A 15,687-nucleotide genomic window follows, 5' to 3' on the forward strand; every position below is an offset into this window, starting at 1 on the left:
CACGATTTCCATTACATCCTCATGGCTTGGAGTAGAGCCACTGGCTCGGTACATTATGAGACATCTACCAAATGTAAAAAGTTCAATTTCCCATTGGTAGACATACAGAGAGCAGCCCCACAGGATAGAGATCCGGCTAAGGCTGGGCAGAGAGCCGTGGTGCTGACTAACCTGTCATAATCCTGACAGATCTCCCCCACTGCTATCAAAGCCTTCAGATACTCGTTGGGCTGGTACGGGTTGATGTAGTGTAGGGAGCAGCTGTTCCGAGGGTCTCCGTTGGAGGCCGTGAAGTCAATGGCCACCTAGAGCAATGACAGATTCATAGAAGACACTAAACATTGCAAAGTAAAACCAAACACCATAAACACTAGACCTAGGGTCTACCTGTCACTGCAGGTTGTGTTGAAGCAGGCTATTCTGTACAGTTCTCTGTCAAACTTGTGTTTCTATAGAGGAAGATTATGACATGTCAACTGACTTCCATTGTGTAAGTGTCTGGAGCCTGCGTCATTGAGTGACTTGACTTTGCAACCCGGGAGCAGCCTCATAAAGTCTTAAATACTGTAACATCATCGCTATCATGTCCTCAAGCATAATTGTATAACTGCTTACGCAAATGAATCTGTATAATATATGGTGAAAACATAAATATCTAAGATATGTAAATGAACATTGCTGAAGCCGTCTGTTAAATTTCCATTTTAATGTCCAGTCATTGAACAGATGTTCTCAGAGCAATTTATACGACCAACATATGTGCAGGATACATTGAGGGCATGTAAGAAGGAGTGGCAAAGGACATATATATTTCACTTCTTTGACGTCAGCAGTGCTAAAGATACGAGCACAGGGAGAACTGCAGAACTTCTCAACAAGGGAAATGATCATACAAATATTCTGCAGGTATTTTTTTTAAAATCATTAGTGCATTATCAAAGGACTTCTATAGTGTTCTATATCTGTGGTAAGTGATACCAAAGGATGTCTATGCAACAATGAAGCAGTGCTCCTAACATAGCAGTTCCCCTAAATTAATACGAATTATTGCCTCAGTTATCCTTCTAAGGAGCTATCCTCCAGTGAGAAAAGTATCCGGGTACACCGGAAAATGCCAGTCAGCAGGGTAATGTTTCATTAGTTAAAAAATGCAGAATGTAATGTTTCACACTTAGAGAATGTAGCATTTAATCAAAACACTGGCCTTGATCACAGCACGTAGCCTGGAAATGGAACACTGATTTAAATTTCACAGGCAGGTTAAAATACTAGGCCTATTGTCTATTCCAACACCTTAACGAAGGTAAGCAACCATTAATATGTACTGAATGTGTAGGCAGTCAGTGGATCGTACATCTTTGAAGATTAGCATAGCATTGTACCACGCTGCTAAGTGATGATGACATGCTAGTGCACGCATTGGCTGCTCAACTTACTGTAAAGTGGATTTGGCATCCTCCCATGATGTAGTCCAGGAAGGAATACACTCTGTGAAGCTGCAGAACAGAGAGGAAGCTTTTAAACTAAACCCCAGAGGGTGGGGGTTCGGACTTGGTGGAGTACTCAATGTTTTTAGATGGATTCCAGTTTTAACCAATGGCTGTTCCATTTACAAAAGAACATGTATTTTAAAACTGTTATTAAACCACTACTCAGTAGCAATTTCTGTTAAACAAACATTATAATGGTGATGATTTAATTTAGTCTGAAGGCAGCAGCTCTGTGATGTGCAGTGTGTGATCTCCATGCCCGTTAGAGATCACACACCCAGTGGTGGCGACAGGGGATTCAAACTGAGACAGCGGCAATCAAATGAGCTGGGCCCCAGTAAACTAATGAATCCAAATAAAATAATCTAAATGATAAACTGCCTAAACAGTAGGCCCAAGAGACACAAAAACAGCTATACCAATAAAAAACGTTTCATTTTTAAAAGACCTGTGAACTAAAAACATAGGGGGAAAGAATGGTGACAGCCATCCACAGATGTAGTCATTTACAGAATTGGGTAGCGGGGGTGGACAGTAAACTGAGTATGAACACATTTCTAAAATGAGCAGTACAAATTAATTACGAATTAGCACTATGTGTACATGTTGTGAGAGCGTACAACAGAATAGCACAGAGATGGGGATGATTCTCTATGTATTAGATAGTGGAGAGTTGCTGAGCAGGAGCTGAAACGGTTGGCTCTAACCTTGAGATCACTGAGGATGACCACCCCAGAGTTTTTGTAGTTCTTCTTCTTCAGTTTGTACTTTGGATTCATGCAATCCCATGTGACCTTCAATACAAGAGGTAGACAGATCATACAGAAACATAGTTATGAGTTATGAAAGAAACAGAAATATTACATTTACATAAGTATTCAGACCCTTTACTCAGTACTTTGTTGAAGCACGTTTGGCCTTGAGTCTTCTTGGGTATGACGCTACAGGCTTGGCACACCTGTATTTGGGGAGTTTCTCCCATTATTCTCTGCAGATCCTCTCAAGCTCTGTCAGGTCTCTCCAGAGATGTTCGATCGGGTTCAAGTCCGGGCTCTGGCTGGGCCACTCAAGGACATTCAGAGACTTGTCCCGAAGTCACTCCTGCGTTTTCTTGGCTGTGTGCTTAGGGTCGTTGTCCTGTTGGAAGGTGAACCTTCGCCCCAGTCTGAGGTCCTGAGCGCTCTGGAGCAGGTTTTCATCAAGGATCTCTCTGTACTTTGCTCCGTTCATCTTTCCCTCGATCCTGACTAGTCTCCCAGTCCCTGCCACTGAAAAACATCGCCACAGCATGATGCTACCACCACCATGCTTCACTGTAGGGAAGGTGCCAGGTTTCCTCCAGACGTGACGCTTGGCATTCAGGCCAAGGAGTTCAATCTTGGTTTCATCAGACCAGAGAATCTTGTTTCTCATGGTCTGAGAATCCTTTAGGTGCCTTATGGCCAACTCCAAGCGGGCTGTCATGTGCCTTTTACTGAGGAGTGGCTTCCATCTGGCCAATCTACCATAAAGGCCTGATTGGTGGAGTGCTGCAGAGATGGTTGTCCTTCTGGAAGGTTCTCCCATCTCCATAGAGAAACTATGGAGCTCTGTCAGACTGACCAAGGCCCTTCTCCCCCTATTGCTCAGTTTGGCCGGGAGGCCAGCTCTAGGAAGAGTCTTGGTGCTTCCAAACTTCTTCCATTTAAGAATGATGGAGGCCACTGTGTTCTTGGGGACCTTCAATGCTGCAGACATTTTTTGGTACCGTTCCCCAGATCTGTGCCTCAACACAATCCTATCTCGGAGCTCTACGGACAATTCCTTCGACCTCATGGCTTGGTTTTTGCTCTGACATGCACTGTCAACTGTGGGACCTTATATAGACAGGTGTGTGCTTTTCCAAATCATGTCCAATCAATTGAATTTACCACAGGTGGACTCCAATCAAGTTGTAGAAACATCTCAAGGATGATCAATGGAAACAGGATGCACCTTTGCCAACATTTCTAAAAACCTGTTTTCGCTTTGTCATTATGGGGTATTTGGGTAGATTGATGAGAATAACATATTTAATCCATTTTAGAATAAGGCTGTAACGTAACAATGTGCAAAAAGTCAAGGGGTCTAAATACTTTCCGAATGCACTAAGTGGCACATCAGTGACACACATCAAACATTCAACAGTGACTGACAGCACTCTCTCTCCTTTCGACTGACCTTGCTTCCACCGCCAATTTTCTGCATTTCTCGGAAGGTGGCATAAAACTCTCCGATGAAGTCGTGTTTTCCCCTGGAGTCGTAATCCCAAACTAGACACTGTGACACAACCAGACAGTGACAGACAGAACCCTCTAATATTTACTGTTCATTCACCAGTAAGTTAGTTCATTCACCAGTTCGTTCATTCATTAATCAATACCACAGCAGCAATGTAAAACCATCACACTATGACTTCCTGTGTTTCTTACCTTGAGCTTCCTGTCCTCATCACAGCTACACAGAGAGATGAGAGACACTTTAAAGGGCTCCCACACTGGGTTCAGGTTGTTTTTGATCACCTGCAACAGCAAGAGCACATTAGACATGAGTAACTTTCACCACACATGGAGAAGGAGAGGTAGATACAGAGAGGAGGAATGAATGTGTCTATTACCTCAGTTCTGTGAACGAGCTGTTCCGTCCCATCATCGTTGATTCGATATATTTCCAAAAAGGGGTCTGACTTACTGAAGAGATCCTGCCAAATATACAAACCAGTCAAACATAAAACACTAATCCTGGTTGAGAAATTCATTTATCTCAAACAATCAAACAACAAACAGGTCCCTGAAATCACACGTACACAGATGCCATCATGTCAGCTTGGTCCTCCTGGTGCTACATTTGACACAGCTTGTCCCCTGCCTGCGCATGTGGTGCATTGTTCACTGCCGTGACAAATCAAATCAGGAAAAAGGCGTGAAAGAGTCATTTGACTGAGTCTCAAGTCAAGGCTGAGAGCATCTACAGCTTATTTGGGTCAATTGATTCTTCAGTATTTCTGTACATTGTGTAGTGTCTGTGTGTGAGAGAGTGTTAGAGAAAGGAAGGAAGGAAGGAAGGGAGAGAGAGTGTGTGAGAGTGAGTGAGAGGGGGGCACATTAGCCTGATACATCTCCACAGGGACAGCCAGGGAGGAAAGCAAGGGAGGTAGCTCCCTCATCTCGTTGTCACGGCAACCTTTGCCAGCGGCGTGCGTCCCTGTGGACTGACGTGCATTGCAAGTGCATTTGTCTGTCAACATTTAATCCCTGTCCAGCAATAACAGCTCTCACCACGTATATAATCAGCACCATTAATTAAGTTACCTATACCTTTGACCAGCACGGTCTACTGAGTTTAATAATGTTCTAAGTTCCATAATGTCCTCCAACAGTTTGTTCAGTACCTTGGATAGCGTTTCAGGCAGCATTTCAGTATTATATCATTGCCTGATCCATGTTGGACATACTGTGGTTGTCACAGTAACTCTTTGCAACTACAATAAATATATCATTTCTACGAATCTCACTTCTCAAGTACTTTGAAAACAAAAGGTTAAACATTCAAGATGTTTAAATGCAAAACTTTGAAAAGGTACTTTGTCTGAGCCATCAACCATTGTGCTGGTAAATCAACTACAATATTAAAGTGCCTTAGCACAGCTGATCGCCATTGTGAAGCAGGCAGTATTTATAGCCTGTGTGGTATAGATCATGTGCATAGTCTATTAGAGTCATATCTCTCAGTGTAATGGGATCCTCAAAGTCATTGGAACGGACAGATTCCATACAAAGATAGTAGCCTGGCAATTAATCTGCCTGAGCATGTGGCCATCCCCCCACATCTCTCTCTTTCTCTACCTTCCACTCTCTCTCCCTCCCTCTCTGTTTCTCCCCCCTCTCTCTCTCCCACTTTCCATCTCCCCCTCTCTGACTCCCCCCTAAAATGGTGCTTCAGCTTTCCCAATAGGAGAACCCTTTGAATAACCCTTTTTGATTCCAGGTAGAATCCTTTTGGTTCCAAGTAGAACCGTTTTGGGTTCCATGTAGAACCCTTTACACAGAGGGTTATACATGAAACCCCAAATGGTTCTACCAGGAACCAGAAAGTGCTTTTACCTGGATCACAAAAAGGGTTCTCCTATGGGGACAGCCGAATAACCTTTTTGGAACCCTTTTTCTAAGAGTGTAGAGTTAAATTAGTTTGCTGACAGGCTCGGGCATCTCAAATGTAATCATGTCAATAAGACAAGGAAAGAGAATGTTTTAAACCACACCATACCACCACTGATGAGTTTCCCTGCCTCCAATGTACACTGAAGATTCGATTAGCAATATTATTTGTGTCTAAATCACAAACAGTGCAATTAGAAATAGTTTTTATTTCCACATGGAATTGCTCATCATTACCCTTTTTCTATTGGGTTAGGTCCAATCAGCCAATCAAAAGGACTGTAAATTGCTAATTCTAATAAATGCATTACAAACGAGTCTGGGCTCTGCTCTGATGAATACACACTAAGCAGAACTTTACCTCCACTCCCTGTTAACTTTCTCCAACACTGCGTGGAGTCCGAGGCCAATTGCACCCTTTGCTTGGTAGCATTCTGATAGCATAGAGAGGCAGGAAGAAGATTTCTGCTATAATCATTGATGTCAGAGAGTTATTCCAGTCTTGTTGACTGAGATATGAACCTTCTGCCTTGAGCCTTGTGTGGGTGTGCCAGCTCTACTGTAGGTGCCTCAGTGCTCCAGCTCCCAAAATCTGGTGCCAAATATCTTTCGTAACCCTCCTAAATGCTCTACCGACAACAAACTCCCTCTTTCTGAGCTCACCATGCGTTGTCCATTGCTTTTATCCGTCAATACATTTATTGAAAAAATACCGCTGTCTGTGCCGTCTTTGCACAGAGAGCCCCATGTTGGATTGATTTCCTCATCTTGTGTGAGGGCGCAGGAATTTAGAGTTGAAAAGGACAGGTCGATCATGTCCTTTGGATATTGCAAGGCAGCCTTTCATAGCCAGGCTACTTGAAATGCGTAAATTCATAAATGGCAGACAAAAATGGAATGGTAGAAAACAAAATACATATACATATACATATACATATATATATATGTGTGTGTGTGTGTGTGTGTGTGTGTGTGTATATGTGTTTTGTTTCCATATATTGCAGATAATCACTCAGAGTATGTTTTAGCCTGAGGCAGACAAAGTGAGAGGGAGGAAGACCCTGAGAGATATGCAGAGAAAAGGAGGGAGAGAAGGAAAAATACAGAGATATTAGCTGAGAGACAAGGAGAGAGATTTGCGAGAGAGAGAGAGAGAGAGAGATTTGCGAGAGAGAGAGAGAGAGATTTGGGAGAGAGTGAGAGAGAGAGAGAGAGAGAGAGTGGGAGGATAAGCGCAGAGGCGCTCGGGTACGGCTTGTTGCTGTTGTAGGAAGAACAGACACCTGCAGAGCTTCAGGGCCAGTGGTGCATTGTGGGATGCTTTGTGTGGAGGGGCTGTTTGCAAACAGAGAACCACGCAGTAACACCCCTTACACACACGCACGCACGAAAGCACACACACACAAACAAACACACTGAACTAAGCAAACCTCACACTGATCTCACCCTCATATTCCTCTGGCTCTCTGTCAAGAGTCCATGACACACCATTCTCACAATGCTTGTCTCAACGGGGAACCAGCATTTACAGAAAGCCAAGTTCAATTCAGACTTAATAGAACAAATGCTGAAATGTATGTTGTATGCCTTTATGTCATATGCCTCCAGTAAATACAGTGTGAAGCATATGGATCTAAATAAATGTTGCATTTATAAGTGTAGAAAATCTATATCATCATTGTTTAAATCTTTCTTGTCTGATTAATTACTGATTATGTCAAAAAGAGATAGATACAATCTTGAAATCACATTCACAGGAGAGAGGTTCAACAGCCAGCAAACACAAATTCACCCATGATCTATATTGGCATTTCCATCAAGAGAAGGCCCATAATCCCTTACCTTATCATCCAGTTTCTTGGCACAGAAGAACAGTTCAACATATCCATTGTTGCCAGAAATTTCTTCAGCATGTACCTGAAAGAAAGAAAAAAAAATGTGTAAGTAACATTTTTGCCCAATGACAATATGTTATTTTCCGGAGGCAGACAGCCTGTCATATGACATGTGGAGGGAGAGAAGGAAAAAGACAGAGATATTACGACCCACGTGGAGTTCCAGGTCTCCGGCAGCCTCTGGAACTGCGGCCAACAAGGCTAAGTTCATCTCGGCCTATGCTACCCTCCAGTCCCTCGACTTCTTGGCGCTGACGGAAACATGGATTACCACTGAAAGCACTGCTACTCCTACTGCTCTCTCCTCGTCTGACCATGTGTTCTCGCATACCCCGAGAGCATCTGGTCAGCGAGGTGGTGGCACAGGAATCCTCATCTCTCCCAAGTGGACATTCTCTCTTTTTCCCCTGACCCATCTGTCTATCTCCTCATTTGAATTCCATGCTGTCACAGTCACTAGCCCATTCAAGCTCTCCCTTGGAGAGTTCATCAATGAGCTTGACGCCTTGATAAGTTCCTTTCCTGAGGATGGCTCACCCCTCACAGTTCTGGGTGACTTTAACCTCCCTACGTCTACCTTTGACGCTGTCACGATCGTCTTCTTGTGAGAGATTGGACCAAGGCGCAGCGTGTGCAAAATACATCTCTTTAATCTTGGAAGAGAGCAAAACACGAAACCGAACACTATCCAAAACTTACAAAACAACAAACGACCGTGAAGCTAAATAACGTAAGTGCACAGACAAGCAACAAACGTTCTACATAGACAATTACCCACAAACACATGATGCCCATGGCTGCCTTAAATATGGCTCCCAATTAGAGACAATAAACCACAGCTGTCTCCAATTGAGAACCAATCTAGGCAGCCATCAACATACAAACACCTAGACAAGATATTACCCCATTAAACCTACAAACCCCTAGACAAACCAAAACACATACTTCACCATGTCACACCCTGACCTAACTAAATATTAATGAAAACAAAGATAACTAAGGCCAGGGTGTGACATAACCCCCCTTTAAGGTGCGAACTCCGGGCGCACCAGCATAAAGTCTAGGGAGGGTCTGGGTGGGCGTCTGTCCACGGTGGCGGCTCTGGCACTGGTCGTGGTCCCCACCCCACCATAGTCACTACCCGCTTCGTAGCCTCCTCCAAATGACCACCCTCCAACTTAACCCCACTGGATTAAGGGGCAGCACCGGACTAAGAGGCAGCACCGGACTAAGGGGCAGCACCGGACTAAGGGGCAGCACCAGGATAAGGGGCAGCACCAGGATAAGGAGCAGCACCAGGATAAGGGGCAGCACCGGGCTAAGGGGCAGCACCGGACTAAGGGGCAGCACCGGACTAAATGGCGGATCCTGGCTGGCTGGCTCTGGCGGATCCTGGCTGGCTGGCGGATCCTGGCTGGACGGCTCTGGCGGATCCCGGCTGGACGGCTCTGGCGGATCCTGGCTGGACGGCTCTGGCGGATCCTGGCTGGACGGCTCTGGCGGATCCTGGCTGGACGGCTCATGGCTGGCTGACGGATCTGGCTGCTCATGGCTGGCTGAAGGATCTGGCTGCTCATGGCTGGCTGACGGATCTGGCTGCTCATGGCAGGCTGACGGATCTGGCTGCTCATGGCTGGCTGACGGATCTGGCTGCTCATGGCTGGCTGACGGATCTGGCTGCTCATGGCTGGCTGAAGGCTCTGGCTGATCCTGTCTGGCGGAAGGCTCTGGCTGATCCTGTCTGGCGGAAGGCTCTGGCTGATCCTGTCTGGCGGAAGGCTCTGGCTGCTCCTGTCGGGCGGAAGGCTTCGGCTGCTCCTGTCTGGCGGAAGGCTCTAGCGGCTCCTGTCTGGCGGAAGGCTTTAGCGGCTCCGGTCTGGCGGACGGCTCTAAAGGCTCATGGCAGACGGGCGGCTTATGCAGCGCTTGGCAGACGGACAGTTCAGACGGCGTTGGGCAGACGGGCAGTTCAGGCGCCGTTGGGCAGACGGGCAGTTCAGGCGCCGTTGGGCAGACGGGCAGTTCAGGCGCCGTTGGGCAGACGGCAGACTCTGGCCGGCCGAGACGCACTATAGGCCTGGTGCGTGGTGCCGGAACTGGAGGTACCGGGCTGAGGACACGCATCTCAGGGCTAGTGCGGGGAGAAGGAACAGGGCATGCTGGACCCTGGGGACGCACATAAGGCCTAGTGCGTGGTGCCGGAACTGGTGGTCCCGGGCTGAGGACACGCATCTCAGGGCTAGTGCGGGGAAGAGAGACGGGCCGGACCGGGCTGGCGACGCGCACCGTAGGTTTGGTGCGAGTGGCAGGAACAGGCCGGGTCGGGCTGGCGACGCGCACCGTTAACATAGTGCGTGGAGCAGGAACAGGCCTGGCTGGGCTGGCGACGCACCCCGTAGGCTTAGTGCGTAGAGCAGGGACAGGCCGGGCTGGGCTGGCGACGCGCACCATTAACTTAGTGCGTGGAGCAGGAACTGGCCGGGCTGGGCTGGCGACGCGCACCGTCCATTTGGTGCGAGGGGTCGTAACAGGCCGGACCGTACTGGGGACACACACCACTGGCTCTACCCGGGAACTGGAACGGGCCGGACCGGACTGGTAATACACCCCAGTACCACTCGCCGTGCCTCTACATCTCCTCTCCCTACTTTGACCAGTGGCCCCCGTAACCTGGTGGCCTTTTGAATTCGCCCCTTCTCTGCCTCCGTCAGCCCCGTCGTCCATGCCCTGTGCCCCCCCCTAAAAATTTCTTGGGTAGTGCTCACGGGCTTCCAGCCTTGCCTCCGTGCTGCCTCCTCATATCGCCTCCTCTCGGCTTTAGCTGCCTCCAGCTCTTCACGAAGGAGGCGAACTTCTCCCGGTTGTGCCCAAGGACCCTTTCCATCCAGTATCTCCTCCCATGTCCATGAATCCTGTGTAGGTGGGTCCTGTTGCCGCTTGACACGCCGCTTGGTCCTAGATTGGTGGGTAATTCTGTCACGATCGTCTTCTTGTGAGAGATTGGACCAAGGCGCAGCGTGTGCAAAATACATCTCTTTAATCTTGGAAGAGAGCAAAACACGAAACCGAACACTATCCAAAACTTACAAAACAACAAACGACCGTGAAGCTAAATAACGTAAGTGCACAGACAAGCAACAAACGTTCTACATAGACAATTACCCACAAACACATGATGCCCATGGCTGCCTTAAATATGGCTCCCAATTAGAGACAATAAACCACAGCTGTCTCCAATTGAGAACCAATCTAGGCAGCCATCAACATACAAACACCTAGACAAGATATTACCCCATTAAACCTACAAACCCCTAGACAAACCAAAACACATACTTCACCATGTCACACCCTGACCTAACTAAATATTAATGAAAACAAAGATAACTAAGGCCAGGGTGTGACAGACGCATTTCTCTCTGCCTCCTTCTTTCCACTCCTCTCCTCTTTTGACCTCACCCTCTCACCGTCCCCCCCTACTCACAAGGCAGGCAATACGCTTGACCTCATCTTTACTAGATGCTGTTCTTCTACTAATCTCACTGCAACTCCCCTCCATGTCTCCGACCACTACTTTGTATCCTTTTCTCTCTCGCTCTCCTCCAACACTACTCACTCTGCCCCTACTCAGATGGTAATGCGCCGTCGCAACCTTCGCTCTCTCTCTCCCGCTACTCTCTCCTCTTCCATCCTATCAACTCTTCCCTCTGCTCAAACCTTCTCCCTCCAATCTCCTGATTCTGCCACCTCAACCCTCCTCTCCTCCCTTTCTGCATCCTTTGACTCTCTATGTCCCCTATCCTCCCGGCCGGCTCGGTCCTCCCCTCCTGCTCCGTGGCTTGACAACTCATTGTGAGCTCACAGAACAGGGCTCCGGGCAGCCGAGCGGAAATTGAGGAAAACTAGACTCCCTGCGGACCTGGCATCTTTTGACTCCCTCCTCTCTACATTTTATTCCTCTGCTTCTGCTGCTAAAGCCACTATCTACCACTCTAAATTCCAAGAATCTGCCTCTAACCCTAGGAAGCTCTTTGCCACCTTCTCCTCCCTGCTGAACCCCCCGTCCCCGTCCCCGTCCCCGTCCCCGTCCCCGTCCCCGTCCTCCCTCTCTGTGGATGACTTCGTCAACCATTTTGAAAAGAAGGTTGAAGACATCCGATCCTCGTTTGTTAAGTCAAATGACACTGCTGGTCCTGCTCACACTGCCCTACCCTATGCTTTGACTTATTTCTCCCCTCTCTCTCCAGATGAAATCTTGCGACTTGTGATGGCCGGCCGCCCAACAACCTGCCCGCTTGACCCTATCCCCTCCTCTCTTCTCCAGACCATTTCCAGAGACCTTCTCCCTTACCTCACCTCGCTCATCAACTCATCCTTGACCGCTGGCTATGTCCCTTCTGTCTTCAAGAGAGCGAGAGTTGCACCCCTTCTCAAAAAACCTAAACTCGATCCCTCCGATGTCAACAACTACAGACCAGTATCCCTTCTTTCTTTTCTCTCCAAAACTCTTGAGCGTGCCGTCTTTAGCCAACTCTCTTGCTATCTCTCTCAGAATGACCTTCTTGATCCAAACCAGTCAGGTTTCAAGACTGGTCATTCAACTGAGACTGCTCTTCTCTGTGTCACGGAGGCTCTCCGCACTGCTAAAGCTAACTCTCTCTCCTCTGCTCTTGTCCTTCTAGACCTGTCTGCTGCCTTTGATACTGTGAACCATCAGATCCTCCTCTCCACCCTCTCCGAGTTGGGCATCTCCGGCACGGCTCACTCTTGGATTGCGTCCTACCTGACAGGTCGCTCCTACCAAGTGGCGTGGCGAGAATCTGTCTCCGCACCACGTGCTCTCACCACTGGTGTCCCCCAGGGCTCAGTTCTAGGCCCTCTCCTATTCTCGCTATACACCAAGTCACTTGGCTCTGTCATATCCTCACATGGCCTCTCCTATCATTGCTACGCAGACGACACACAACTAATCTTCTCCTTTCCCCCTTCTGATAACCAGGTGGCGAATCGCATCTCTGCATGTCTGGCAGACATATCAGTGCTGATGACGGATCACCACCTCAAGCTGAACCTCGGCAAGACGGAGCTGCTCTTCCTCCCGGGGAAGGACTGCCCGTTCCATGATCTCGCCATCACGGTTGACAACTCCGTTGTGTCCTCCTCCCAGAGTGCAAAAAGCCTTGGCGTGACCCTGGACAACACCCTGTCATTCTCCGCTAACATCAAGGCGGTGACCCGATCCTGTAGGTTCATGCTCTACAACATTCGGAGAGTACGACCCTGCCTTACACAGGAAGCGGCACAGGTCCTAATCCAGGCACTTGTCATCTCCCGTCTGGATTACTGCAACTCGCTGTTGGCTGGGCTCCCTGCCTGTGCCATTAAACCCCTACAACTCATCCAGAATGCCGCAGCCCGTCTGGTGTTCAACCTTCCCAAGTTCTCTCACGTCACCCCGCTCCTCCGCACACGAGTTGAAGCTCACATCTGCTTCAAGACCATGGTGCTTGCCTACGGAGCAGTGAGGGGAACGGCACCTCCGTACCTTCAGGCTCTGATCAGTCCCTACACCCAAACGAGGGCATTGCGTTCATCCACCTCTGGCCTGCTGGCCCCCCTACCTCTGCGGAAGCACAGTTCCCGCTCAGCCCAGTCAAAACTGTTCGCTGCTCTGGCACCCCAATGGTGGAACAAGCTCCCTCACGACGCCAGGACGGCGGAGTCACTCACCACCTTCCGGAGACACTTGAAACCCCACCTCTTTAAGGAATACCTGGGATAGGATAAAGTAATCCTTCTACCCCCCATTACCCCACCCCCCAAAAAATTACATATTGTAAAGTGGTTATCCCACTGGCTATAAGGTGAATGCACCAATTTGTAAGTCGCTCTGGATAAGAGCGTCTGCTAAATGACATAAATGTAAATGTAATGTGGACAGGACCTTGAAGCCAATCTAAATATGTCACATAAAATGTTGAGGAGTGTTATTACTTTTAAACTTCAACAGAAAGCTCCCTCAAGCCCAGAAACGAATGTGGTTCCATTACTGTAATACAGAGCTGACCAAATGACTGCATGGGATCTGGGTCCAAAGTTCGTCCACAAGACCATTTGGTTGGCCCCCAAAAGGAATGTACTAATCGCAAAAAAAGTGTATTATTCTGCATATTTAAAGGAATATTACAGACAAGCTAAGTTTAGCTAAAAAAACACAAATGTTTTTTGTGTCTGAGATACAAGAGAGAATGAGATGGAGGTGATAGTGAGAGAGAGAGAGAGAGAGAGAGAGAGAGAGAGAGAGAGAGAGAGAGAGAGAGAGAGAGAGAGAGAGAGAGAGAGAGAGAGAGAGAGAGAGAGAGAGAGAGAGAGAGAGAGAGAGAGAGAGTTAAGTTAAACACAGATTTTCTTCCTCAAGGCTGTGGGGTGAGACAGGGATGCAGCTTGAGCCCCACCCTATTCAACATATACACTGAGTGTACAAAACATTAGGAATGCCTTCCTAATATTGAGTTGAAAGCATTCCACAGGGATGCTGGCCCATGTTGACTCCAATGCTTCCCACAGTTGTGTCAAGTTGGCTGAACCATTCTTGATACACACAGGAAACTGTTGAGCATGAAAAACCCAGCAGTGTTGTAGTTCTTGACACATTCAAACCGGTGCGCCTGGCACTTACTACCATATCCCGTTCAAAGGCACTTAAATATTTTGTCTTGCCCATTTACCCTCTGAATGGCACACATACACAATTGATGTCTCAATTGTCTTAAGGCTTAAAAATCATTATTTAGCCTCTCTTCTCCCCTTCATCTACACTGATTGAAAATGATTTAAGAAGTGACATCAATAAAGGATCATAGATTTCAGCTGGATTCACCTGGTCAGTGGAAATGTTTTGTACACTCAGTGTACTGTATATCAATGAATTGGCAAGGGCAGTAGAACAGTCTGCAGCATTCGGACTCACCCTTCTGGACTAAAATCAAATGTCTACTGTTTGCAGATGATCTGGTGCTTCTGTCCCCAACCAAGCAAGGCCTACAGCAGCGCCTAGATCTTCTGCACAGATTCTGTGAGACCTGGGCCCTGACAGTGAATCTCAGTAAAGAGAAAAATAAGGTCCCTTAACCAGGACTGTAACGATCCCGGCTGTCTGAGTCGGGTCCTGTCTGGTGACTAGTTTTTCCTGTTCGTAATCTCCAGTTTCCCGAGGGTTCGGGAACGCTCCGGGGAGCGCTCTTGTTTTCCGCACCTGCATCCCATCAGCAATCTGCACACCTGGTCCTGATCATCACCCTTCTTAGGCTCTGGCCGAACATCCAGTTCCTGCCGGATCGTTAGCCATGAACAGTATGTTTGTCAGCGTATCAGCCTTGAGTTCTAGCGTTAGTTTTTGTTGTTTTGCACCTTGTTGAATTGCTGTGTACTCACCTCCGTTTTGTTCTGTCTGCAGTATCTCACCCGGAACCTTCACCCAACCTCTGCCTGATGGTCGGCGGCTGCCGAGCCATGTCTGGACCTACCACTGCACCCTCAACAACCCATCCACGCCACCCGCTCTGTCCCTGGATTATTCAGCCTCACTCGGAAGTCAATTAATAAACACTCACCTTTTTCTCTAAGTACCTTGTCCTGGTCTGCTTCTGGGTTCTGGCGTAGTAAACCGTGACAGAACGATCCGGCCAGTATGAACCCAGCGGACCTGGACTCTGTTCGCCATGCCATTTCCCATCAGGAGAAGATGTTGGGCCATCATAGCACGGTACTACAGGAGATCGCGTTGTCAGTTCGGAACCTTTCTACCGGTCTGACGGAGGTCCAGAACCAACGCAAGTTTCCGGTGGAGGATCCACTACCGGTTTCACCCATCTCGCCTGCCGCTTCGGGAGCTGTGTCCTTCCGTGAGCCCGAGGTTCCGACGCCGGATAGATATGAGGGGGAGCTGGGAAGATGCCGTTCCTTCCTTATGCAGTATGGATTAGTGGAGAGGTCCTCTCTCCCGATTCTGAACCCATGCAAGTGGGGCGGCACGGGTTAACCAAGGAGGAGCGTCAACATAGACGTCAGACCAACTGCTGCCTCTACTGTGGTAGCTCGGGACATTACATCTCCACCTGTTCCCGGCGG

The 15,687-nt window shown here is 48.1% G+C and overlaps 1 protein-coding gene across 1 annotated transcript in view; it reads right to left on the reverse strand.

Moving 5' to 3' along the window:
- Positions 1-15,687, reverse strand: part of LOC121556353 (copine-7) — a 72,430-nt gene that overhangs the window by 13,197 nt on the left and 43,546 nt on the right. Inside the window, 7 exon segments of the mRNA XM_045210100.1 lie at positions 172-305; positions 1,437-1,496; positions 2,198-2,284; positions 3,690-3,788; positions 3,941-4,030; positions 4,126-4,209; positions 7,508-7,582. Coding sequence (XP_045066035.1) covers positions 172-305; positions 1,437-1,496; positions 2,198-2,284; positions 3,690-3,788; positions 3,941-4,030; positions 4,126-4,209; positions 7,508-7,582 — 629 coding nt within the window.

The sequence above is a fragment of the Coregonus clupeaformis genome, chromosome 33 (assembly GCF_020615455.1).
Source record: "Coregonus clupeaformis isolate EN_2021a chromosome 33, ASM2061545v1, whole genome shotgun sequence".
Classification (NCBI taxonomy): Eukaryota; Metazoa; Chordata; class Actinopteri; order Salmoniformes; family Salmonidae; genus Coregonus; species Coregonus clupeaformis.